General features: G+C 49.7%; 1 protein-coding gene across 1 annotated transcript in view; it reads left to right on the forward strand.

The window, feature by feature from the left end:
• The window catches only part of PLXNA2 (plexin A2), a 216884-nt gene that overhangs the window by 126401 nt on the left and 62503 nt on the right, over positions 1 to 27980 (forward strand). The window contains exons 5-9 of the mRNA XM_059995382.1: positions 11219 to 11319; positions 14435 to 14558; positions 16288 to 16441; positions 17476 to 17572; positions 20877 to 20991. Coding sequence (XP_059851365.1) covers positions 11219 to 11319; positions 14435 to 14558; positions 16288 to 16441; positions 17476 to 17572; positions 20877 to 20991 — 591 coding nt within the window. The remainder of the gene's footprint in view (positions 1 to 11218; positions 11320 to 14434; positions 14559 to 16287; positions 16442 to 17475; positions 17573 to 20876; positions 20992 to 27980) is intronic.

Here is a 27980-nt window from a genome sequence, read left to right on the forward strand (position 1 = left end):
GGCAACATCAGAGGCGGAAGTGCAGCTGGGCACTGGGAGGCAGGAACTGGAGCCTGGTGTGGAGACGATGCCAGGAACTCTGCTAAAGGGAACTCGTTAGGGCCCCCTTGAGGAGCAGTGGTGTCCTGAAGGCCCCACTTTCCCTCCTAGACGACTCCCTGAGTCCTCTTCTCAAACAACACTGAAGGTAGCCCCATCCCCTACTGAGGCAACAGCAAAGGTGTTCTTACCCCAGATCTCCGACCAGCCTCTTCTCGGGCCCTGGTGATTCCTCCCCAAACCTCACCTTTTAGAGCTTACATGCTTTAGAGCCGTACATTCTTCAAAGAGGATTTGGGATTAACGGGAGGGCTACACCCTCTTGTCTGGCTCTCCTGGTGACTGGAAGGCAGGGGAGCCAGAATTTGAAGGGGTGGTGCCCAGAAACCAGGACGTATTAGGCAGATGCCAGCTCTCAGATAAATCAAGCTCCATGTGGTAAGGCTACCCTTGGGCTCTCTGCATCCAGGGGCCCCACTGGAAAAGTCTGGAGGAATAGAAGTGTGAATGAACGAATGGGAATGGACAGGTGAAGGGGCATCCCTGCTTCATTACTCCATCCCTTTGCCATCATCACTTTTCCCCTCTGGGGCAGACAAGTTGATGTTGGCCCTATAGGGAGCTTTCTGGGCCCTGGCTAAACCCAGGCATCTGGTTTCCAGGTGAGAGGTCTGATTTAGCTATTTCATAGACCCTGTATTTCCCAAATCCTCTCGTCCCCTATTTCCTACCCCACCTGCTTTCCCTAACTGAATAAATCCATGGTTGTCATGGAGACAACATAGTATCAGCCTCTCTGCTTCTTTGTAGAACCTTCCAAAAAACAGCACTAGAGAGGGCCCTTTCTGGCACAGGAGTCCTGTCTGAGAAAGTATGGTATGGTATTTGGAATATCTGCTTTGCCCATTTGCTTTCTTCCCTCTTTGTACTTCTTCCTTGCCCAAGTTCCACCATCTTCCTTAGGAGACTAAGCTCAATTTGACTTTTTCCAGCCAAGGATCCTGAATTTCCGTGTTCTTCAGCCTCCAGTAGGGATTATGTCGTGAATAAAGACAACAGTTTGAGTGGCTGTGTAGACCTAATTCTCCCCATATGATAGATAGATCAGCAGTCTAGCCCAAAGAGGCGAGGTAGCTTACTCGAGGTCAGCCTACACAGGAGTGCAGAGTCTGGGTGAGGGCCCTCTGCAGCTTCCTGCACAAACACTGCCGCCTTCAGTGGGTCTGCACAGAGAGATTGAGCATGATAACTACCACTATTAAGCACCAACTGCATGCAAGGCTCTTTGTGTACAGATGTCACTTAAACCTCAAAACAACCTGGTGAAGTTAATACCATTATTGTCAGCATTTCACAGAGGAGGAAACTGAGGTGCAAGAAGGACAATAAGGACCATTTATTAATGTCATACAGTCGATAATTATAGCAGCTGGATTTGAAACTGAGGACTGTCTCCTTCAAAGTCCAGCTTTTTTTTGTTTGTTTTTTTTGCAGTCCGCGGGCCTCTCACTGTTGTGGCCTCTCCCGTTGCGGAGCATAGGCTCCGGACGAGCAGGCTCAGCGGCCATGGCTCACGGGCCCAGCCGCTCCGCGGCATGTGGGATCTTCCCGGACCGGGGCACGAACCCAGGTCCCCTACATCGGCAGGTGGACTCTCAACCACTGCGCCACCAGGGAAGCCCGAAGTCCAGCTTCTTAACGAGGACAAAGTAAACATGGCCTCTACCAAAAGGGTACAGGAGGAGCCATCATTGCCCAAGTGCTCATCTGTAGGATCAATTCCACTCTTTGGGGCCAGAAATTTCTTTCCCCATCATCCTTTCCCCTTTGACTCCTGCGTGACCTTCTGCTGGGTTTTATGAATGAGAAGGAAAAAATATCATTGAAAAGTTCAACCAATTTTGGCTCCCACTCTCGGAGTGATAGATAGCTTTAATTACTCCAAATTACTCAGCCACTCCACTCTTCTCCCCAAAGTCATTAAAAATAGATTTTCTCTTTGAACAGTCACTCTGCCCTAGGGTCTCCAGATAGTCAGAAGTTCTTAGGAGAAGGCCCCAGGGTCAGCTTTTGGTCAGAAGGTTGCAGGTTGCTTTGGTTGCAATCACAGGCTCCAGAACCTCCAGCTGGTTTTCTGGGGGGCGGGGCGGGGTGGGGCCGGGTGGGGCGGGGCGGGGGTGGGGTGGGGGGGTGTTGGTGTCTCCTTCTTCTTAATGATATTGATCATGTGACTTTCACAGCCCCCAGGAGGGGCAGCGGGGCTGGGTTGGTGTTTACTTTATGAAAATTTAAGGTGATCTCCCACATGACTACTGATTTTTAAAGAACTGGACCTAAGGCTGGGAACAAACAATACTGAGTCCTTCACATTAATTACTGGGAAGTTGATTCATAGGGAGAACTGAAGATGAAAATAGGAGCTCAGAGGTGCCCTGGTCCCTGATGAACAGGCAGGACAGGTGAGACGGGAATTGCTATCTCCACTTTAAAAATAAAGAAGGGAGGCTTGAAGAGGTTAAGCAGCTTGCCCAGGGCCTCGCAGCGAACAGCTAGCAAGACCAGGACAGGAGGCCCCTGCCACCTCCACTGCCCCCACTCTGTGCCGACTGAGGGCCCTGACATTCCGAGCAGGCTCAGGATGGAGATTGTGGAACCCATTCAGAGTCATGTCCATTACTGTTACGGCCCTGGCAGGTTTTAAAAAAATCTAGCAGGGCATCCTCACCCCCACCAACCCATCTCCTCCCTCACTCTCTCTTGTGTTGTCTGGCTCCAGATGCACCAGCTGAATCGCTGTCAACAACCAGAGAAAAGTGAGAAAGAGGCAGGCAGTGGCCAGGAAGGAAGCGTAATTACAGTGCTGGGCCCTGACCTCCAGGAGAAAGCCAGGGGACCCTGACAGCCCGCCCTTGGGGGCAGCCCCAGGACAGAGGCCTTTCCTTACTGCTCCCTGTGCCTCCACCGCACCTCAACCTGGGAGTCGGATGAACCTGGACTCCAGTTCTGCTTCCGCCACCTACAAGGCACGCAACTTGGGCAGTTTGTTTAACCCAAGACTCGGTTTTCTAATAAGTGAGGTGGGCCTAATCCCTCGCCTGCAAGGCTGATGTAAGGATTAGGTGAGGTGACACAGGGAAAGTGCCTGGCGTGCAGTAGGTGCAGGATAAACGGTTCCTGCTGCTTCATTCCCTTGGACAAGCTCAGTCAACTTCCCGGCTCAGAGGAAGGCGGTGCCAGGCAGGAGGCCTCAGTCCCCCTCGCTTCTCCCCCTATCCCTGGGGAGCAGATCCAAGGAGGCGATCTCATTTCTGCCCCCAAGCACACCCAGCGGGGGAGAATTAGATTAAGATGCTGTTTCAGGCATCCGGTTGACAGTCAGCTCTTTGCCTGTAAAGGATAGGAGACAGGATGCAGGTATTATTCTGTGGACTATTCTATAGTCTTGCTGACTCAAAGGGGCCATAGTGTGAGGCACGTCTAGAGCCAGGGGAGCCTGGCCTGTTCCCGGAGGGTCCACTTTGGCTTGGGTGCCTGAGAGAAACTGACCAGGGTTGGGGCCTTGCCCTGGCCTCCCTGACCATCTGCCCATGTTCCTCTCCCTGGGAGGACTGTGAACCCTGGCCCCAGCGGGTGTACAGGGAAGGCAGAACCCTAAGCTCTCAGACCTCCCAGTGCTGGTTGTACCTGTTCGCCACGGGGCTGACAAGATTCAGGGTAAGCGGTGAAGAGAGACTCCTCCCAGGGCTTCCCTGGTGGCGCGGTCGTTGGGAGTCCGCCTGCCGATGCAGGGGACGGGTTCGTGCCCCGGTCCGGGAAGATCCCACATGCCGTGGAGCGGTTGGGCCCGTGAGCCATGGCCTCTGAGCCTGCGCGTCCGGAGCCTGTGCTCTGCAACAGGAGAGTCCACAACAGTGAGAGGCCCGCGTACCGCAAAAAAAAAAAAAAGAGAGACTCCTCCCACCACCCATGGGAACAGGTAACAACTGCTGGGCGCTGGCCAGCTCCTAGGAGCAGTGGAATCAGAGAAACCAAAGCCTCACCTGCCCTCTGGTTGCTTCCCGCCTCCTGAATCCTGCTCTGGCCCCAGCTCCATCTCCTGGAACTAACCCCTGAACCCCCTGTCCCTCCTTTCCTCAGAAAGATCCTTTATGACATGTTATCACCACGGGCCACGGAGGACGCGCCGCAGCTGGCCACCTCCACTCACTGTGAGACAGAGCCCAGGGTTAAGCCAGACCTTTGGGTGCCTCTGTTTCCTGGTGGAACAAATGGATCCCTAACCTCCCTTCATCCCAAGGGAGCTGTGCAGCTCAAATGAGATAAGGGGTGTGAAAGCGCTCAGAAAGTGCTAAAGCCCTCTCTGGGCATCGGCATCTGTTGTGATTGTGCCGCGGAGCTCATCCCGTACACCAGCCCTGTGGGGCTTCCCATCAGTCTGCCCTCAGCTGTGAATGCAAATGAGCATCAGATTGCTGCTTGAAAACAGATCTGGTTTGGGAAAAAGAGGAGAAACTGGGTGTAAGACCCTACAAACTCCAAGGGGAGAGAGGCTGGGCTGGCAAGGAGGGACCACCAAGAGAAGATACAAAGGAAAGGAGAGAGGTGTGGGGAGCCAGTTGCGTTTCAGCTGCCGTGCACTTTGCTCCGGGCCCTGGAGACTAGGAGGCTGTAGCTCAGGCCAACTGCATGCTTCCGCCCAGGCTCCGTCGCTTCCCACCCCCTGCCACCTGGCTCTCAGCCACTGAGAAGGCCACTGTTTCTTTCCTTATGTCTGGAGGCAGGGGACACATGTGGGGACAGGTGTACCATCTGGCAGGGGGGAGCAGATTCCAGAGAAGCAGGGGATTAAATGCTCTGTCCCCAAGGGGCCCTACCAGCCTGGGGAACAGCTTTCCCTTATTCCTTCCCTCTCTCCCTCTCTCTCTTTGCATGACTGCAAAGGAATCCTTCAGCCTCTAGAACAGAGTGCCCATGCCAAAGCTCCCTGAGGAGAACCTCCAAGCTCTGGCCTTTGAGCCACGACTGTCCCTTGATTATACCTCTATTGCGGCATCTATTCTCCCGTATTAAGATGATCCTGTTTCCTTTGTCCTCAGCCAAACCATGGGCCCCAGGGGGACAGAGAATGTCACCCGATGCCTAATGGAGAGCTTAACACAACATAAATGCTCTGTAAATACTGAAGGACCGCATGGCACCCAGGCACAGCCCATGGTCAGAATCCTCTGTGTTGTTCTGCTTTCAACTCAGCTGCTTCTCCGATAGTTGCCCCCAGATTCTCAGAACCGAGGTGGCTCCTTCTAGGAGTCCACACAGGGTGGCAGAGATACAACCTTGATTCTCTTTCCCCAGGTTTATGCACCAAAGGGCTCCTCCCTCGGTCCAGCACCGGGGAACTCTTCTCTGAAGAGTGATGGGTTTGTACCTGATGGTAGTGACTCTCCAGGCTGATAGTAACTGCCAGGGCCACAGAGGCCTTCGGGGCCTCACCCTGGGTAGTCCAAGCCCTGTGGGTGTGCCCTGTCCTTCAACATCTTCAGGAAGGAGGATGGTTCCAGCAGGTCCCTTGGTGATTCATCCCCACAGCCGATGATAATCTGATATCACATCCCTTGCTGTGCGGGGCGCTGCACCCTGTGGGCTGACCAGTGTCCTTAAAGGGGAGGGAGTTGGGTGGGGGAGAGAACCACTCCGAACTCTGCACCCCTGCTGAGCTCTTTCCCACGTACGTCAACCTCACAGACTGAGGCCAAGGGAGGCACTGGAGATGAGGGGCCTTGGGGTCAGAGGAGACAAGAACACAGTACGAGTCACCTTTCATGAAGAGTGTTTCTTCAGTAAATGACTTAATCGAACAGTTATATTCATTAGAGGTGTAATTACAAGACATAAGATCAAGCGGAGAAGAATGCCAAGCGTGTGGGGGGAATCCAATGCGGAGCGGTCCCCTGGTCCTGGGGAGAAGGCGGCGGAGGCAGGTGGGAGAAGGGCATCCTCCATGGAGGCGCCTCACCGCCACATTCCTCTGCCTACGCAGCCACCCTCAGATCCCAGCACTCGGAGCAGAGGGGGTGGGGAGCCTCAGGCATAATTAAAGCACAATCATAATAAACAAACGCTAATTAAAGTGCCACTGAGTGTCCCATTAAACTCTGAGTCAGCCCTGACAAAGCCGCCTGACACGGTTGACACTCTCCAGGAGAAGCTCCCTTGCCTTCTCCAGCTTCCCGGGACAATGCCCATCCCCTCCCCATCCTCCCCCACCCACCAGGTCCTAGAGCAAGTGCCCGCCTTCGCCTGCTGCAGTGAAGTGGCCCCTGACCCCAGAAGTTTGAACTTGGTCTTTCAGGGCCTCCATAGACTCAGAGATATTAGAACCAATTTCTCCCTGGCTATAAAGCAGTCCCCAGGCTAACCTCCATCTCTCCTCCTCCTGAGTCAGTCTAATTCCTTCCGTAGTCCCTAGGCAGAGTTTGATTCTATTTCTTCATGGCCCCAGGGCCTGACACTTAAAAAGATTTCCCAAGACATGAGGTCACATTTACCAGTGGTTCTCATAAGAATCACCTGGAGAGGGGCTTCCCCGGTGGTGCAGTGGTTGAGAATCTGCCTGCCAATGCAGGGGACACGGGTTCGAGCCCTGGTCTGGGAGGATCCCACATGCCGCGGAGCAACTAGGCCCATGAGCCACAACTACTGAGCTTGTGCGCATCTGGAGCCTGTGCTCCGCAGCAAGAGAGGCCGCGATAGTGAGAGGCCCGCGCACCGCGATGAAGAGTGGCCCCCGCTTGCCGCAACTAGACAAAGCCCTCGCACAGAAACGAAGACCCAACACAGCAAAAATAAACTAATAAATTAACTAATAAACTCCTACCCCCAACATCTTCTTTAAAAAAAAAAAAATCCCCTGGAGAGCTTGTTGGAACCATTTCTCAGGCCCTGCCCCATCCCAGAGGTTCTAACCCAGTGGACTCTGGATTTTTATGCCCCTTAAGCTTACAGGTAATGCCAAGGATGTTGGTTTGAGAGCTCGGGCCACCTTTTCATGGAGGACATTCTTTTGGCCAAGGAGTGACAGGCTGGAGAGCTTACAGACGTCATGTATTCCAGCTCTGTGGCCTTCTCCATCCTTCCCAAGTTAACCCAAAACTACCTTTCCAGGTTTATACCCATCACTCTTCACCCTCGTGCAACGTTTTCTGAAGAAACTCTGCTTCCCTGTGTTTGCTTATGTAGTTCTTTCCACCTGGGACGCTTTTCATCTGTATAAATATTATTCACCCTTGAAGACCCAGACCCAGGCCACATCCCTTACAAAGCCTTCTTGGGACTCCCATCTAGAGCAGTGCTCTCCCATGATGACAAAGTGCCGTCCTCACAGCTACGCATGTAATTTTAACTTTTCCAAAAGCCATATTTTAAAGAGTAAGAAGAGACAGTGGAAATTAATAGTAGATCTTATTTAACTCAATATTTGCTAAATTTTTATCTTTTCAACATGTGTCAATAAAAAATTATTACGGTGCTATTTTACATTCTTGTTTTCCGTGCTGAGCCATCAACATCCGGTGTCCTTAGAGCACATCTCTAAGGACTAGAATTCGAACTAACCCCATTCCAGATGCTGGTGACCACACGGGCCCATACATTGGACGGCGTAGACGTAGAAGTAGTATTTTCTTTGCTCTGAATTGCCTCAGCCCTCTTTCAATACCTCTCTTAGAACACACAACACTTTTCTTGTTTTTATTGCTAGTCTGTTTGCAACTTGAAGGTGATGGCTGTGTTTTAATGTTGCTGTTGATTTTATTCCCCTAAGGTGCCCAGCCCTGGTCTTTCTGTAGGACATGATCTATGAATATGGGTTGATGAATGAATACAGAAACACATGATTATAGGAAAGACAGAGCACCCACGGAAACACCTGACTTTGAGGGCCTCCCTCCAGTCCCTGTGACATTTCTTTCCTCTGGTTTGCATATGGCTATGAGGTCTTTGAGAAGAGAATAATTCAAATTTTAGGAACCACCTCCCTTATAAGTTTCCTGTTTCACTTTGCTCTTCAACTCAGTGTATTTAAAAAAAAATTCCCACCAGGAGGGCCCAGGAAACAGGAAAAATAGTTGCGCTGTTGGTTTCACGTTTGGAGAAGAACAGGCTTCTCACTATCTCTGCGGCACTTGGCGTCAAAGTGGGCTTTGTTGCTGGAGACACTGCTCCCATTCAGGGCCCCCTTCCCCAGCTGCTGAGAGCTGGGCTGTGTTTTGACAGACGGGCCGAATGCAATGCAGACAGTTGTTTTAATTTCCAGCCAGATGCAGACATCACTCACACGGAGCCCGAAACCCAGGAAAGGGAGGCCGGGCACTGGGCTGCGGCTCTCAGGCCTCCGAGGGCGGGTTGGAGGGGGCTGGCGGAAGCCCCCCAGGTGGCTAGGGTCACAGATATCCTGAAGGGCCGAGAGTCCCAGGCCCAGGAGAGGCATGCTGGGAGAGCGTCTGGCAGGCACCTGCCGGAAAGGTGCTTCTGATAGGAATCACGGGACGTGAGTCAGGGGTCAATGGTTGCTCCTTAAAGTGGGGTGCTATCAGTGGCTAGTGGCGTGGCTGGATCTTTGAACTGTCCAAGTCATTCAGGACAGAAATGAACAGTCTCAGGAAGGAGTTAGGCAAACTGTGGGAACTAGAATCCCTATGTCAGAGTTAGAAGGACGAGGGCAGCCTTCCTCCGGGGGCAGAAATACCTTCCACAGCCTCCCAGACACATGTCACCTTGACTCTGCTTACGTGTCCCACGGAAGGGAGTCCCTGCTGGAAGCCAGGTCTGTGCACTGGTGGACAACCTTGACTTTCTTCTGTCGAGCTTTCCTGGAACTTTTCACCCATGAGTCTTATTGCAGCCACACTGCCGCCCTTCAAACAGTGGCAGATAGCTTCCACGGCCACCCTGACATTCAACTTCTTTGACCTAAATAAACATACAGGTCTATCAGCTGTACCTCAGATGCCACACCTGGGTCCCACCCCATCGTGACCACCCTCTGGAAAGTTTCTCTGGTTGAACAACCCTCCTCTTAGAGCAGGTTGCAAAGACCTGAACTGGGAACTCAGGTCATCTCCATCCTTACACCATGTCCATTAATGCAGCCCATGATCGAATTAGCCCCTTTAGCTATGACATCACCCTGTCAGGTCATATTAGACATAGAGTCAATTCAACCCTCGGACCTATTCCGCATGAACTATTTCAAGTCAGCTACTCCCCCAACCTCCATTTAGAATATCAATTTTTTCACTGAATTGCAAGATTTTATATTTATGCTTTCTGCATTTTGTATTTTTATTATTAAAGGGAAGTTAGGGATGCTTAAAGTTGATCACGTCACTCAGAGAAAAGCTTTGTAATTCAGAATGTTAAGTGTTTATGATGTGGGGAGAATGAGCGGGTGTGGGGGGCACCCAACAGAGAGAAGGAAGGTTCCTGGGGCTGGTACCCAAGACCTTTCGTTGTCTGGCCCCTGGTTCCATGCCACCAGCCTCATCTCTCAGCCGCCCATCCAGTATACACTCCACACTTGAGTTAGGCTGAACTTAGCCATGATTACATTTTTTTTTTTTTTTTTTTTTTTTTTGCGGTACGTGGGCCTCTCACTGTTGTGGCCTCTCCCGTTGCGGAGCACAGGCTCCGGACACGCAGGCTTAGCGGCCATGGCTCACGGGCCCAGCCGCTCCGCGGCATGTGGGATCTCCCCGGACCGGGGCACGAACACGTGTCCCCTGCATCGGCAGGCGGACTCTCCACCACTGCGCCACCAGGGAAGCCCCATGATTCCTTTTGTTCGTGATAATCTCTCAGCTAGGAATGCCCTTCCAGGCATCTGCATTGGGCCCACTGTTACCCTGATTCACCCTTACTCGGCTGGTCCCTTCCTCCAGACAGGTTGTGCTGGACGGCCCTCCTTTAAGGTGCCAAGGCCCCCAGGGCACACGCCTATTGCCTGCAATGGATGTCGAGCACAGTGTAGAGCAGGTCTCGGTTTGTAATTATCAACTCCTACTGGGCTGCGTGCTCTTCCGGGGGGCAGGATCTGGGTCCTGTTCGCTGCTGTTTCTCTATCACACAGCACCGGAGCCTCTCATAGTGACATCTGATAAACAGTTGCCGGGTGAGCAGTATTAGACTCCATCCCGAGCCTCTCAGGAGCACGCTGTGAAGGCAACTCCGTCAGATCCTTTGTCCCCCTGCTAGAGGCAGACCACTGTGCCGCTGGACCGCAGGTTGTGTTTCCACTTGGGTTCGCACATCCAGTAGGTGGGGGACCTCTCTGCCCTGACAAATGAGATTCCATTCCCAGCCCAGCAGCCTCCAGCCCCAGCCAGTAACAGATACCTAGGACATACCAAATGCAAGACTTCAATCTTCTGACCCTTTGCCTGGCCTTAATGTCACACCTGCTAAGCAGGTAAGGGTGAGTAATGACCAAACAGGCCTGGCCCGTGTCCCCGCAGGGCCCCACCTGGAAGCCAGGAGGAGGCCACATCCTCTGGGGGGCAGGGGCTTCATCTGTACATTCCCACTTTCCCCAGCAAGACAGGCAGCTCATCTCTGTTCCCATTTAGCCAGACTTTTCAAAGGATGGGAGATTTACTAGAGAACCTGAATGCAGGCATCAGAGAATGGGATAATTGGATCCAGGTGGTATGTTTGGTTGGCTGTAAAAAGACCATGCCATTAGATGAATATTATTTGATAGGAAAAGTTTCTCCTTCTCTCCCTTTTTAAATGTTTTCTGTGCAGGCAGGATGTCTCAGCCCAAGCCCAGCTGAAAGCTCTTCAGAGACGAGTTGGTGGCACTCAATAGCCTTTCAACAGAGTTAACCATTTTCAGCCTTTGCCAGGAGCAGGGCCAGCTCTCGGAGGACTTTAGTGCAGGCAAGGAGAAACTGGAGGATTTGCTTCCACCTCCAGCAAAGGCAAGAAGCCTGGGGCCTCTTAGCTGTACCTGCCTCGTGCAGGGAAAACAGATGAGAACACTGAGGCCACCGATTCACACACACCCCCACTGTCACCTCTTAGGGGTGGTGACAGTGCAAGTGTGGTTAGGTGTAGTTGAGTCTGAACGCACCTCTGCGAGGCGTCACTCCCCGATCTAACCTGCTCTCTTTTCCCTCTTGGCCAGATCACCAGGGTCCCTGTGGAATCCTGTGAACAGTACACGACTTGTGGGGAGTGCCTGAGCTCGGGGGACCCTCACTGTGGCTGGTGTGCCCTGCACAACATGTAAGTTTGGCACATTCTGGAAAAAAGCCTGGAATGCAGAAAACCAGGTACTTTCCTGGGAGTGTTGATGAGGGATGTGACATCAGTTCGTAGGGGGAGAGGAATTTCCCTCTTCTGAGCAGTCATTCTCATCGTGGTTGGAGTGCTGAGAACAGGAAGAGGAAAAGAGGCCACGGGTGGGCCTTCTTTCTAAGTGCAGTGCCTCTGCCTCTCTGTTTTTCATTTCACCTCCAAAATCTGATCCCCACCCCCTCCCCCCCTGGCCAGCTCTGAAGTCTGTACCTTTTCTACAGGGAAGGGTAGTGGTGTTGGAAGAGCTCACAAGGGAAGTTGTAGAATCTCTAGGTTTCCCAAGAGGCTCCTCAGTGTAGCCTGAACGAGGTGCCTCCTTCCTGGAGTTTGCACTAGAGTTGGGAAGCTTGGACTCCAGTTAGCTGCTGTGTGACCCAGGATGGTCCACTGCCAGCTGTGGGCCTCCATTTCCCCATCGCTAAACAGGGGTAATGCCTACCTCGCAGGTGAGCTGAGAGGATTAAATGAAATAATAAATGCTTTGGCAATAAGGAAGCTCAGGATAAGCTACACAAGTCAAAATAATTGTTATGGACACAGAAGCCTTGGGAGGACCCTTCTGGCCTCATTAATTCCGGATTCCAAGAAGTCTGCATCTCACTCCAACTGGCCTCACATCCCTATTCAGATACACCCCCTGCCATTGAATACCAGCTCAATAGAAATGCAAAATCGCACTTAAACTTCCTGATTCGAAGAGCCCCAGAGGGAGAGAAGAGGGTGAAAACTCCAAAGGCAGGAGCTGGCTAGGAATTCTGTTCCCCAGTGGAGTTGGAAACTCCTTGGCTCCGTGCCAGCCGGCAAAGCATCCCCGTAAAATGTGCAGAGTTTAGGGTGGAGGCGGAGGCGGAGGGCCAGAGTTCAGGGTCCTGCACAATAGCTCTTGGCTTCCAGCCTCTGCAGCAGGTGTTGGGAGGGCTATGGAGGGAGGGAGGGAAGCGGGCACCTCACAGATGCAAACTCCGGACTGGATTGGAGCCCACAGATACCGAGTTCCCTGCTTAGATTTGGAGGTAAGGGCCTCCTCCAGAAGTCTTGCCAGAAGCGCTGTCACCAGAACCCGGACAGTGAGTCTCCATTTAGGCCAGACCAGTGGTAAAGAAACTGACGCTGCTCCCACTATGCCCCCAGAATGGCAAAGGTGGCTACAGTTGGGTTCCCTTCAGTGAGGCTGGCCTGACAGCCAGAAGGCTCTCTCACCTCTAGGGGATTTCTTTCTCCACAGAATCTGGCAGCCACTCCCAGCTTCAGGCCTTGTCCTGGGCTACCTGCCCTCTCACTGTGCGGTGGTGGGTAGATCCGGCCATACTACCCACTCCCTGCTCTCCCTGCCAATCTAGCCTCAATGTCCAAGTCTCCCGGAGGCCCCAGACCACCCCGTCATCCTCCTGGGCCAGGTCAGCTGGGGCTCCTAGAATGACTGGACCACCTGAAGATAGTCTCAGATTTCCTCTGCTGTCTGAGCTCCTTCCCTGTCATCACCTGCCAGGGCACACCTCTCCTTCCAGCAGCTCTGTTTGCCAAGAGCACATGGGGAGCAAGTTTCCTCCTGGTTATACCCAGAGGTTTCTCTTCTTCTGGTCCCTCTCATCTTCACCAGCCCCTCCGGCCGTGTCCTCCCACCTGTCACCATCCGCCTGCCTGGGTAACAGGAATGAGTGGATGGACGACCCCAGCTGCCAGGCCCACACACTGGCTTTTAATGGAGGCAGAGGCCTGAGAGAAATTGCTCAGGAGCCTCTGGGTCCGGGGGGGATTTGAAACCTTCCTGTGTCTTCTGTATGCCTTGCTCTTGCAAGTGTGTTATTGTCTCAGAGGCTATTTATCTCTGTTAGGGCTGTTGCCATATATAGTATGATAAAAAAAAGAGCCATTTCAGTGAGTCAATGAGATAAAGGCTCCAGTCAAGAGCTCACTTTAGAGCTATCTTAAGGATTCACTTAAACCTCAATAATTCTTTTCTTTGACAGCATTCATATTTAGATCCATTATGTGCCTGGAAAGGAAGAGGGGGGAGGGACTTTGGGGGGAGCTCGGGTGGGAATCTCAGCCTGGCTGTGGTATCTTGTAGTGTCCCCACTGGCTCTTTGGTTGGAGATGCACCAGCCCTGGAGCATGTTCCCATGTGACTTAAGTGGCCACCAGACGCCCCTGTGTGCAGGCATCACAGTGCCCACCTGCTGCTGTAGGCAGAGAAGCCGAGAACCAGAGATGAAGATGTGAGGAGAAGCGGCCACACGGGCCTTCTGACAGGGGCAACCCTGCCTGCGACTCCCTGTCTGTCTCTCTCTTTCCCACCACAAACATTTGTTGAAAATATACCATGGACAGGTAGAATAGCTCAATGCATAAAACATGGTCCCTGCCTTCAGAGAGCTATGAATCCAGCCACAAGATCACTTGCATGCTGTCCCACACAGCTAAGACCCTGTCCAGGTTCTTAAATATCCCTGGAGGAGAATAATAATATTCAGAATCATCATCATTAACATTGTTCTTAGAAGGGCTAAGAACAGGCCATTTTCTAAACACTAGCTCATTTAATGCTTACAGCAAGCCTGTGAGGTAGTGTGTTATCATTGGCCTCGGCATTCTACAGTTGAGGGAACTGAGGCGAGGGGAGATTAAGGAACTTGTCCAAGGGGCCACAGCTAGTAGGCTGTAGATCTGGGGTTAGAGCCCAGGCATCATGGATCCAGAGTTCACATTTTTAGCCTCTTGCTTGCTACTTCTCACGTCCCCAACCTTCCCTCCCTCACTCACCGAGTTTCCCGTAAAGGTGCCGTCCCTCTAGAGCTATTCTTTATGTCTAAACCGCATCTCTTGTGTTGGCGGTCAATCCCACTTCTCTTAGTCTGACTTTAACTGCAATAGAGACCATCTGGGAGTCACCAGGCCCTCTGGGATAAGTGAATGTTGTCATGAGAAGACGGACACAGGCCTCAGAGCAGCAAAGCCTTCTCACTTACCTTCAGGGGACCCTGGAGCCTCCAACAGATGGGTCTCAGAGGCCTGACCGCCTGTGGATCTGTGTCTGTGGCAGGTGCTCCCGCAGGGACAAGTGTCAGCGGGCCTGGGAACCTAATCGATTTGCTGCCAGCATCAGCCAGTGCATGAGCCTCGAGGTACATCCCAGCAGCATCTCCGTGTCTGAGCACAGCCGGCTGGTGAGTAAACTCATCCGGAAGGGTGGAGGCATGGGGTGTGGGACCCGCACGAGTGTGGGTGTGTTCCTTTAACACTTGCGCAGTGTAAATGGCTCACACTTTAAATGCTCCGAGGAAACTTGATCTTTGTAGGAAAACTATGGTAACTCTTATTGTAAAGGGCCTAGTCATTCGCCATGCCCCTTGCAGATTCATTACCTATTGATCTGTTTTGTAAATCTAGATTTTGCATTTAGTAACAAACAGCTACAACATAATGCAATCCAATGCCATTCTTTGGTATATGGTGTATTTCAATCGTCCACTTGATACAGTGTCTCACAGAAACCTGGAGTTGCCTTTGTGCTTGTATATGAGAGAGACACAGACAGACAGGCAGACACAGAGAGACCGAGACTTAATTCGCAGTATGTGCTTAGACTATTAAAGAGAATACAATGGTCCTTAACCACCTGTCGAGTTGCAACCCCAAATACTTCGTGTCCTCAGGCCCTGCAGGATTATTTCATTCTGGAGGTTATATGAGCATTCACAAATGTTAATTAGTTAATGAACCTTCCAAGACTTGCGTTCATTCATCCCCACCGGGAGGTTTTGGCTCCCATGGAGCTGAGGGAACAAACAGCAGAGTTTGTACCTAAGTCTCTCAGCCCCATGGAAACGAAACTGGGGCAGAGATTCAGCAGCAAACAAATGTATAGAAAGGCTAGGTGATAGCCATTGTGACTAAGAAATCCCTGCCAGGTGGGATGACAAAGGGAGACCTCCCTCCGCTAGGACTCGCCACTTGCAGGCTGCAGGGTGTTGTCACCATGGACCCTCATGGGCACTCCCCACTGGGAGTCACATTTCTCACCTGTTGTTTCAAATACCACTTAGATACTATATTGTGGTCACTTAGTACAACCCCATTTCCAAGTACACTGAATTCAGAGCAGCGTTTTACCATTAAATGATTTCTCAATCAACAGATTCTTCTGACACTCTGTGATATTTTTACCATTCAAAGGAGAGTGTTCAAACTTGAAAGGCCTGCAAACCACTGACCTAGATCACTGGGTCCCTAAGAAACAGCAGGCATCATCTGAGCCATTAGTGTTCACTTCCTGCCTTCCTCTGATCCCCTAAACTCCTTGTGAGGCGACTGCCCTACTCTAGGGGAACTGTCAGGGGGCAGAGAGCCAGAGAGGAACAGAGAATAGAAACTCTAGGAAACCCACCACCTTGGCAAGCAGACCCTAAATGACAGCCAGGCTGAGGCGCCAGCTGTCTTTCGCCAACCCGGTAAACTCCTTATAAACCTGCAGACTGGTGATACGTGTTCTCCCATGATCCAGGGCTAAGGCTTATTCGTGAAGGGCTCAGCTCATGACTTGCTTTCAAGTTTGCATGATTTCATGTCAAAATGAGCTGGGTCTGAGATGGGTTTTGGGACCTTTCCCCCTAGCATCCCTCCCTTCCCCTCCCCCCAGTGCTTTCTGCTGCTGGACAAGACTGAAAAATTAACGGTATTAATAATAAAGACCATTGGCCCTGCACACCCCTCGCAGTGCTACTGTAATTGTTCAGTGTCAAAGCTAGAAGATCACCTGGAAACAACATCCTCTTTATCGATGGGGTCAGTGGAGATGAGTGAGCAAGTGGGCAATGGCAGGGCCGGGCCTGGAGCCCAGGTCTCCTGAGCCCCAAGGGCTCTTCCTACAGCATTATCCCTCTGCTCCTCCCACAGCTCAGCCTGGTCGTGAGTGATGCTCCTGATCTGTCTGCGGGCATCTCCTGTGCCTTTGGGAACCTGACAGAGGTAGAGGGACAGGTATCTGGGAGCCAGGTCATCTGTATCTCACCAGGGCCCAAGGTTGTCCCTGTCATCCCTCTGGATCAAGGTAAGAAGTGTCTGCCATGAGAGTCATATGCTAGGGGCTGCCCTACCAGGGTGGCCAAGGGAAGAGGACCCAGGGAACAGGGTGGCAAGTACCAGCACAGACTGACTGCCAGTTGCCTGACTAGGTCTTCTTATGCCAGATACCAATAGGGCTTATAAACTTGTTTGAGTCTGAAAGCAAACTGTCATGCCCCAAAGCAAAATTCAGGAAGAGGGAAATCCCTTGCTCCCATTTGGGTTAAGCCTGCACAGTGCATAAAGATTTTTTCCAGACTTCCCTTCCCTTCGAGGAATGTCAGTGGTTTCAGCCAGTGGTTTTCAGTGGGTTCTCTCCATAGAACTGGGGGCTTTCAGAGCTTTTGACCTGATATTTCTTTTTTTTTTGAATTTTTGAATTTTATTTATTTTTTTGTACAGCAGGTTCTTATTAGTCATCAATTTTATACACATCAGTATATGCATGTCAATCCCAATCTCCCAATTCATCCCACCACCACCACCCCTGCCACTTTCCCCCCGCTTGGTGTCCATACGTTTGTTCTCTACATCTGTGTCTCAATTTCTGCCCTGCAAACCGGTTCATCTGTACTGTTTTTCTAGGTTCCACATATATGCGTTAATACACGATATTTGTTTTTCTCTTTCTGACTTACTTCACTCTGTATGACAGTCTCTAGATCCATCCACATTTCTACAAATGACCCAATTTTGTTCTGATATTTCTCTTTTTTTAATTCTTATTCTGTATCGGTGACCTGATATTTCTGACAGTAACTGTACATATTTGACCAAACAGGGGACTCTGTGGGATCTGATCCATTACCTCCTCCCTAAGAGAGGGGCTGGGGGCGTCTGGGTCTCAGTGATGGGCTGGTCATCAGCAGGATGAACGGGAGTCTCTTGGAAGAAGATTCAAGGACGTTCCATCTACCATCGGTGCCCCAGGGGAGCCCTGGAGTAGCTGAATGATTTACCCTCAGTCTCTCCACTGTGCCCCAGATTTGTAACCCTCTCCTTTTTTTTTCCTTTTTCCAGACTGGTTTGGGCTAGAGCTGCAGCTGAGATCCAAGGAGACAGGAAAGATATTCGTCGGCACCGAGTTCAAGTTCTACAACTGCAGCGCCCACCAACTGTAAGCACGCCCCTTACAGCACTAGTAATTGTTCAGTATCAAAGCCAGAGGATCACGCAGACCAACGTCCTTCTATAGAGATGAGGTCGGGAGAAATTAGTGAGCAAGCAGGTAACGGCAGGGCCAGGCCAGAAGGAGTCTTGCCCTGGGTCTGGATATGAGTGTGGGGTTTTTCTAAGTTCCCTTAGAACAAGAATCATATTGTATTCACCTCACAGTCTCCCAGTTGGACCTGGCACATTGTCTGGAAGAGAGTAAGCTCTCCATAACGGTTACTTTTCAGTTATATTCCATTCATTCGGTTATATTAAACCGAATGGCTTCACTCTCCACAGCCTCTGATCTCATTCGGTCTCCCTTGCAACACACCCTACCCTCAACTCTCAAACTAAGAGTTAAAAGAGGGTTTGAAGTAAAAACAAAGGTCATGGCTCAGGACCCAGAAGAAAAGTTCTCCATTTTATACCAATTGGTGGTGAATTTGAACATGGAGACTGACAACCAGTGGAGCTTGGACACATCATCCATGACCACATGAAGAAGGGACTCAGAGATGGGGAAATAGCCTCACCCAGCACTCAAATAAAGGACTCAGGCTGGGAGAGGGAGAGGAAGCTTTAAACTATACCGTGGTCCAAACTGAGCCTTCAACTTTTCGAGGAGGAGGGGAAAACCAGACCCAACCACCAGCCCTCAGAGGGGCTTAAGTGCAGCCCAGCTGACCTCACCAGCCATCTCCAGCAGCAGAATGCCTACCAACTGAGTGCCCTTGGCTGTGAGATCCAACAGCTGCGCAGGAAGCTGGGAGCATTTCATAAGTAAAAAGCAGGACCAGGAGTGGAGGAGAGAGAGACCCATACTTAGTTTCTGCTGGTTCCTCTCTCGAAGTGAAACTGAGACTCCTTCCATACCATCTGGAAACTCATGCACCATTTAGATTTAGATTTAGAAAGAGGGAAACACGTCTCTATAATAGGGCCACATAAGGGCCATGTGACCCTGGTCAATCAACAAGGAGAGAGATCAGGCAACGGCTCCATGCCAGAAGGAGCAGTACCTGAGAATATTCTATGGACCCATCCTTCCCATTGCCCAGGGCAGGAACAACCTGAGAACTCCAGCAGTATCAAGTCTGAGGGTCTAGGCTGTGGGCACGATGGACCCAGCAGTCCATGTGGGGAGAGGGTCTGTTTGCAGCTAAGCCCTAAAGGAATTTAGCCATCAAAATAGGCAAATGAGTCTCCTTAGTCTCCTCTTTTCTGGTCTTGATTTTTCATGATTAGAATCATCTTCTAGAGTTCTAGGGTCTCCGCAGTAGCTAAGGGAAGAGACGTACCTGAGCCCCATTTGGCCAAATCAATAGATGTGCTGAGAAAGACAGAACAAGTGGTAAAAATGGCCTGGGAGGAAGCAAGGCAGGGCAGTATGTGGCTGAAGCTGAAATGAACAAAATTGCCCCTTACCCACTGCATTCCAATCCCATTTTGTTGGGAAATGCAAGCATCTTGGAAAGTGAACTTCCCACAACACAGCAGTGAAGGAATACATTGTTTGTGAGAGCATCCACATCTCCATGGCAACTCAGTGTGATGTCACCACTTTCAACCATATTGCCATGGCAATGGAGTTGCTGTCACAGGCAACAAGTGTTAGCAGAAAAACAAAGCAGGTATCCTTGACACTAAAGATTCCATTTTATTGCAAAACACTATCTTACCCTTCTTTACTCCTGGCATTCACAGTTAAAAATCACAGAGTCAAGTTCAATTCTTTTCTTTTACTATGGTACACTGAGGCCCATAGGGTATAAGTGCTGCAACGAAGGTCACAAAATTAGCCAATGGAAGAACCTGTTCTAAAACCCTGATCTCATCATCCTTGGTCCATTTTCATGATTTACTTGCTGAATCATAAGATGTTAGCAAGAAGCAATCCATCTGGGCTAGGTTCAGGAACAAAATAACTAGGGGCATATCTAGAAGGGGATAAAAATATTTGGCATGGAGAAGAAGTGTAGATGGGCTAACGCACCCGATCCACTGTGGAGTATTAGCCAGTGACCCCTGGATCAAGCCCCATCCGCCCAAATGTCATCAGAGCTCCCACCAGGTGGCGCCAGATTGCAGACCTGGCCGTGTCCCTTCCAGGTTGGTCTAGTTGTGAGAGGCTAGACTAGAGGATCTGGCAAGAAGCAGGAAGAACAACCCTACCTGCAAAACCCGTTTGCCTGACAGTGGTCTGATCACACACAGAGAACCTAGATAATACAGACAGCCTCCAGGGGAAACCAGAGAGAAAGAAGTGCTCACTCACCCTGGGGAGAAAGGCAGAAGCCACACACATAGCCTGTTGCTATCTATGCCTGGCTACCTGGAGAGTGGGATAAAGGTATCATTTAATATGGTTTACTCCCCCAAAACTCAGAAACACAGGTGGTATGAACCAATCATTAACACTCCAATGTGATTTAAGAGCTTGAAATAACAGGTGATTTAAGCACTTAAAAATAATACATTTAGCATTGTTAATACTTTTCCAAATCACGTCCTATACATTATCTCATTTGACACGAAACACCCCATGGAGTGGACAGGAAAGTCTTAGTACAGACAGATGAAGAAATTCCGAGTCAGAAGGTAAAGTGCTTACTCAGGGTGACCTCAGTGGCAGTGGCAGAGGCAAAACTGCAACCAGGTCTGCCCAATTTCTATCCCTGCGCTCTTTGGGCGATTCTGTCTTTATTTATTTATTTTTAATTTATTTTTATACAGCAGGTTCTTGTTAGTTATCTGTTGTATACATATTAGTGTATATATGTCAACCCCAATCTCCCAATTCATCCCACCCCGGCGATTCTGTCTTATAAGTGGTGGTATGCTGCCAAATGTTTAACCACCAGAAATCAGGGGGAAAGCGTATTATATGGCATTTTCCAATTTCTATGGCATAAATACTCCCTCCATGGCTAATTTCCAGCTGCTATCATGATGCCAACCGCTTGTAAAATTCCTGAAAATATGAATAATTGGCTGTCCTGAGCTGATACAGACCAGGTCTAGCACACCACCGGTTTCTAAGTTACATGATTCCCGCTCGGAACACATTTTTCTCTCAATTTTCTGGTCCCGTGAACATCTTAGAGGGATAAGCCACCATTCTCAGGGCTGGGGATGCCCCACCAACCTACCCTTCTGAGAGTGAGACTAGGATAACAGACTTCCATCATGACGCATGGGCTACCAGTCACCCTTACCTTCCCCGTCTGCTGCCTTCTCTTTGCCTCTTACTGTCTCTATCCTTGCAGGTGCCTGTCTTGTGTCAACAGCGCCTTCCGCTGCCATTGGTGCAAATACCGAAACCTCTGTACTCATGACCCCACCACCTGCTCCTTCCAGGAGGGCCGGATCAACATTTCAGAGGTAAGCATAGCTCACCCTGGCGCAACAGCAGCCCCAGTGAATCTGAGTGGTCCTCCTTTTTCAGATGGTCCGTCCAACGGCGTGGCCATCTCCTTGCCCTGGTCCATGTTGGTCTTCCTCCCAGAGATGTTAGAAAGCCCTGGTATAATAGAGCTAAAAAAAGTGGCAGCAAATACCCCAGAGAAGGAGAAGTGTACCGTATTTGCTAGACTCCTAAGACTGTGTGCTTTCAAAAGCTTGAGGGGACCTGAGGGTTGAGACTGAAAGTTTAGAGGAAATATATCCAACCGAACAGGCCCCATGGTCTAGAAGAGTGTAGTGAATGGCGTTTGTTCTCTGAGTCTAAGCCCTTTGCTTGGCTGCAGACATCGTCTAGTTCAATAGAGCATTCACTCTTAGCCACTCTTTCATGCCAACCTCCCTTCCTAGTCTAAAATTCAGTGATTCTTTGACTCTGGTGTATGACTGTGTGGGTGGCCTTGCAGAAGAGAGAGGCAGTCAGCTGGTGAAAAGAACCAGGCCTTGCTAAAAGTCCCATTTTCTTGTGTAGTCAAAGTGCCATCCCTAAGGCCAGACCCACTTTTGTCATCAACACAGTACAATATCAGATTTCTTCTCTTTCCAATGAATATCGCACCCAATGATATTTCCTTGAGGTTGACTTTCTTACAAATTCATAGCAGGCCTTAGGACAACGGAGCCTGCTGGGTCAGTGTCTAATGTTTTTCATGCCCCAGAGTGACCAGTAGGTGAGTTTGAACAACGATAGAGACCTTATGTATTCCCACAAATGCACATATGTATAAATATACATTCACCTCTCGTTCCACCTTTTAGAAAATCTGAAAATGTAAATAAGTGACAGTGTAGCATTTGCAAATACTGCTACGGCCTTTATATGTCTCCCTCTTGCACTAGGCTACAGGCTCCTTAAAGGCAAGGATTACATATTATCTTTAAATCCTCAGTGCCTTTTTCAGTGAAAGTCTGTAGCAGGCATGCATGAAAGCACAGAGGAACCAATGACCACTTTACCCAAATGCCATTAATAGGAAGTGTTCCTTGGAGCTACTTGTCTAAGATTTCAAGAAATAGAGTCTTTTCTGTCTCCTAATCTGGGTAGAAGTACTGGTTGCTTCCATGCATAAACACGAGAAGGTAAAGCCTTGATATACATGTCAGCATGATGTACAATTTAAATACCTTATAATTTTATTTGTCAGTTATACCTCAGTAAAGCTACATTTTTAAAAATTTTTAATTTAAGAAGAAAGTAGACCTTGAAAGGTTTCCCAGACACACACACACGCACACGCACACACACACACACACGTGACCATGAATTCTTTTGAGCTCCTGAAACAATATGTGTTACATTCAGCCAGAAAAAAATGGAGTTTGCCTGTCTTGAATGAGAGACACACAGATGGTGCCCACAGGCGGTATTTAAGGCAGACCCAACCACAGATGCCTCAGCAGGATGGAACCAGTTACCTAGTGCCCTGAAAACCTTTCAAGGAAGGCTTTTCCTCTGGCCAGTCTGTATGCTTTGATGTAGCTGACCAGGAAGTGCCAGCCTGGTCTTAGTGGACACCGGAAATTAACCCCAGCCCTGGGATTCTGCAAGAGGATGAGACTGCTTTCAGGCCAATCTTCTTACCCAGAGGAAAGGACCCATGCATGAGCCGAGGGTATGATAGGAGAGGGTATGGTGGGAGAGGACCCCCAGCTTGGGTGTCAATAGAAGATCGGCCTAGGGAGGCAAGGAGGCCAGGGCAGGGCTGTGCAGAGATGAAGGGTGGGCAGTGAAAGGTCATGGTAAACAGTCTCAGAAACTGACCTTCTCAGTGGCCACTTCGAACCTCCGAAGTTTGTTAATAAAATAAATCGAGGAGGATCACAGAGTGCAGAGGGAGAGGGTGACGCGCAGGTCCAGACTAGAAGGAGCAGCTGCTTGACTTCCATCTGGCTGCCGGGCTCCCCTGGGCCAAGAGAAACCCGAAGCCAAGCCTGACAGGGCCCAACGGGCAGCTGGAGTGAGGGCAGGAGAGGTGTCAGCCCGAGCGAGACCAGTAACTCTCCCCCGTGTGGAGGCCGAAGGGCTGAGGCCCAGAGGCTAATTGAAATCACGCCACCTCCCTCTCACCCTTTAGAAGTCACTGGAACACAGCTGCCTCTCAGCCACGGGTGACTCAAGAATTCCAGAGAACTGGGCCTGGGAGGAGCTGTTGCCATCCCAAGTCAGGATTAAATTAATACTGAAAGAGCCCTGCGGGGAAAACCAGAGGCTTCCCATCTCCTTTTTCATTTCCTCCCTTAATGTCTGTTCCTTGAGGTGAGAGAGATGCCTTTGTCTCCGTCACCTCCCCCTCGCCCTGCTGACGTGCACTAGCCAGCAGGGCCCCAGAGACTGGGTGTGGGCGAGGGTGCTCTGGGGCTCCTGAGTTTACTCAGGAAAGGAAATAGGGCGCAACTTCCGAGGAGGTTGCCAGGGCCACAGCCACTCCCGTGTCCTTTCTCAGCAAACAGCTCCCAGACCCCACTCTGTCCTGTCCAAAGCTCTGCTTTGGGGGGGAACCCCGTTCCTGAAAATGTGGGGAACAGCAAAAGTGCACATGGCCGGCTCGAGTGAGGTTCCCCTTACTCAGTTAAGAGTCCTGCCTATGTCCTCAGGTTCTTCTGGGGACTGGAAATCCCTTAGGTGCCTCTCTGGGGCTCCTAGAATATCTCTTTTCCACTTCCAGTAAGGGCCCCCCAACTTTGAATCAAAATTTTACATCTGTCTTCTTCCTAGAAGCAATGTATAACTGATTAGCTCCATTGATGTGTATAGTAACATTAATGTATCACACATTTGCATTTCTCTCACATGTGACAGGAGGGTGGGGGATGGGGGGACCAGTGGCATCAGCATCGCTTGGGAACTTGTTAGAAATTCAAATTCTCGGGCCTCATCCCAGATTAGGCTGAAGATTGAGAACCACTGACATATGGCATCTCAGTTGATTCTCACAACAGACCTTCAGTTTCACATAATTCATATTTGACAGATGTAGTAACCAAGATGCTAAAAATTGGGGGTTTTGCCCAAGACTACAGAGAATTCAGGCATCCAAAAAGGCAGAGTACAGGAGGCTTTCTCCAGAAAATCAGAACTGGTCCGCTTGTCTATTTCCACGGTCGCAGCCACACTTGTGGGTCTAACCTCAACCTAGCCCTGCACCGTTGGTCATGAGGGACCCTCACAAATCCATCCCCACAGATGCAGAAATTGCCCATGGAATACAGGTCAGTAGTGCTACTTCCAGATACAAAGGCAACCAGGACATGAGATGAATCTGCCTACTTCTTTCCAGAGGGCTGATGGACCAATCCCACACTTAGTCCCGATAACCAAGAACCACTGTGCTAGAGTGAATGCAATTAAAAATAAAAGTATTAGTAGTTAACATTTTTTGAGTGCTTATTATATATACAACATTATACATGCACATTTTTATCTCATTTAATTTTAACTACTCTATGAAGAGGATTCTATTATAGATGAATAAGTTGATACGTTTAAACCATTTTCTTATGATCCTCACATAAATGCAGAAGTCATGATTCAATGTCCCCAAGCTGGTTCCAAGGATGTTGAAGTCCTCCGACCCTGTGTTCACGTACACATGCGAGAAGTATGCAGTAGTCATGTTAACATGGTTAACCCAGTTTATCACCACTTACAACAGACCTTCATGTCCCTCTTGCCTGCAGTCTAGGGTTGTCAGGTACCACAGGCCCCATTTGATAGATGAGGAAGCTGAATTTCAATTGAAACCGTCTCTTGAGCTCTTTTAAGGTAACGAGCCAAACCTTTCCCCCACTCAGAGCACAGCAGATCTCTGATGGGGTCCCAGAAATCTGGGCCTCCCTGGACCGGATCAAGCTGTGACATGGTGTTTGCAAGTGGGTGTGTGCAGGAGTATGTATGGCTTTCAGCTTTAGAAGCTCATCTCCCTCCATGGCTAAACCAGGCCTTGTGAGATGTAGATACACATATCTTCTTTACGCCCTGTCCCAGAGGAAAGATAGAACCAAATAAATCCGATTAGCTTCCCAGGATGCTGGCTGCTCTGTCTCTTTGAAGTCCAGCTGGTGAAGATAATGTCATTTCCACATGGGAGAAGTCGTTTCTGAGGGCTGAAGGGTCCCCAGCGCTCAAAGCTGGAGAAGCACAGCTAAACAGGGTGGCTCATGCGGCCCAAAGGTCCGTACGCAGGGCTGCTGTGCCAGGGTCCTGCCCTCCCTCCGGTCGTGTCTCCTCCTCCGCAGCTCACCCCTCCCCTGGGATGTTCCCCAACAGGACATCTGCTCATCTCGATAGAAACTCAGATTGCTGCCAAGGAGGGCCATCCTGCCGCCAGTTAGCCTAGAGGCAGAAGGCAGAGTAAAATGACCTACCGAGGTCATTCAGGAGACTGGGCGGGTCTGCAGAAGCAATGGAGATTCTAACAGTGCTCACAACAGTCTTCACATGCTGCAGAAGAAGCCTACCATGATTATTTGTTCTCTTGTTCTTAGGACAGGAACTGTGTGCATGCATGGGTGTGTACTCACAGAAGCAAACAGCTTGGAAGTGGCCTTATTGTAGCTAATGAAACCCATCACCTTCCTAAAGCCCCAGAGGTATCGAAGTTCCAACAGCTTGGCAATGTTCAGGCTGCCGCCTCTCCTGCACCTGCCTTCAGCCCTCACCACTGCCATTCCACCTAAGACTCGCTGCTCCCTCAAGATATTCACCAAAACAATCTCACAACCCAAAGAGTCTGTATATCCCTGTATTTCCTAGGGAGAAGAGAGTGTACCTGGGCACCAGCCATGTCTTCCCTTTGCCCTAAAGAAGGGAAGGAAGGATGCTATTCCATCTGGCCTGAGAGAAACAGACAAAAAACAAGCAAAGCCTAAGGCATTCTTTTCTCCTGGGGCAATCTTGGAAGGCTGTTTAGGCGTTTGGAAAGCCCCTAGTCATCATCCTTCAATTTAGTCCCAAAAAGTCTGAAAGTCTGACCATGGGAGTTTTTTCTAAAATTGTAGAATCTCTTTAAAAAACTCATAAAAGTACTCATAAAGTCTCCTTATGATTCTCCAACTTCCAGGCTGGACCAGACAGCACAACCCAAAGGACGAGGGTGTGTGGGGAGTGTGTATTTGTGTGTTCGTGTATATACACATGCATATATATATTTTATGTCATAGTTAAAAGGATTCTGCAATCTTGTTTACTAACCTAAGACACTGTACTCCCAAAAGTACATCTTTAAGACTCCGCTCATGAAATTTGAATTTGTTCTCTGAACTCATTAGAGATGAAAAAACAACTGGTCACCCTTTACAATATATCAACTAGTTCTTTTTTTTTTTAATTTTTAAAACTGCCTCAGTTTTAATTTCTAATACAGTAAACAAAAGTTCTTGAGGTCCTTAACAATTTTTTTCTTAATAGTTTTTTTAAACAAATTTGTTTATTTTATTTATTTATTTTTGGCTGCGTTGGGTCTTCGTTGCTGCGCGCAGGCTTTCTCTAGTTGCGGCGAGCGGGGGCTACTCTTCATTGCAGTGTGCGGGCTTCTCACTGCAGTGGCTTCTCTTGTTGCGGAGCATGGGCTCTAGGCGTGCGGGCTCAGTAGTTGTGGCTCTCGGGCTCTAGAGCACAAGCCCAGCAGCCGTGGCACACAGGTTTTGTTGCTCTGCGGCATGTGGCATCTTCCCGGACCAGGGCTCGAACCTGTGTCCCCTCCTTGGTGCATCTGTCCTCATCTGTCGGTGAACAGAAGCCACTGCGTGAGTACCACGTGCATACCCCAAAACACCACGCAACGCTGTCCTGGCTGCCCTCCGCGCCACCACCGCCGGCCCGCAGGCTCCTGCCAAAACTTTTCCCGTTAATCCCCAGATCCCTATCAACTAGTTCTGATTCTGAATATCTATTCTCTCCCTCTCTCTCTTACAGGTATACACACACACATGCACCTACACACACAGACACACCCTCATTATACCTCAGCCTTATTTCTAGTCTAAATTTAAATTCTAATTTTTTAGACTCAATGGGAGTTTTTTAGCCACTAACAGGAAATAGTATCTCCTTTTCAAAGGGAAGCCTGGGTTTCCCTAAAGTGGTGTTCATTTTTTTTTTTTCCCTTGGCTATAAATATATGAAAGACTGTCAAGAGTGCCCGTGGGGATTGAAAGTAAAAGTGCAGTAAAGAGCAAGTTTATGAGTTGGCAGCTTGAGTGACTGATTTCTAAACAGGGACCCATCTGTTCTGGGGTTGCCTTATGCTCCTGTCTCCTGTGGAAAACTCGCCTGCTTGATATCCTCACATGCAGTCACTGAGGGATGGCACTGTGACCCGTGAGGTTCCGCCTGACCCTCCTAGATAGGTTTCTGTGGGAGTAGGTTTCTGTGGGAAATTTCTCCTGGACCCAGCTTTTCATCAATCCTCAGGATTCCTTAATAGATATAGATGTTCCAATTTAGTAATCCTGTGACTCCAGAAACAATGACCATTTCCAAGCCCAGCTTCGGGAATCAAACTCCTGCTCGAGTCTCTAGATGTTCAGAAGGCAGGACTTTACCTCATCTCTAAAAAATCTAGGAAGTTGGAGCCAAATAGAAAGTTTGAGATCGTTTTGTCTGTTGCTTTATTTTCTTATTTTCCATTTACCCTCCCACGAGCAACAACTACATGTCAGGAATTTGGATAAAGCCTGGGGATACGGAGGCAAATAAGACGCAGCCTAATCCTCAAGGCTCACAGACCAATAAGGAAGACAAGTCAATGAGAAACTGCAATTCTGAGGGCTAAATGCGATCGGGGAGAGTATCCGTAACCCATCCTGAGGGCCAGTGCAGGGAAAGGGTCAGGGATGGCTTTACAAAGAAGGAGCTGCAGCGTTGAGTTTGAAGGCTAATTAAGAGGTAATCAGGGCTTCCCTGGTAGCGC

Source organism: Delphinus delphis, chromosome 1, assembly GCF_949987515.2.
Source record: "Delphinus delphis chromosome 1, mDelDel1.2, whole genome shotgun sequence".
NCBI lineage: Eukaryota > Metazoa > Chordata > Mammalia > Artiodactyla > Delphinidae > Delphinus > Delphinus delphis.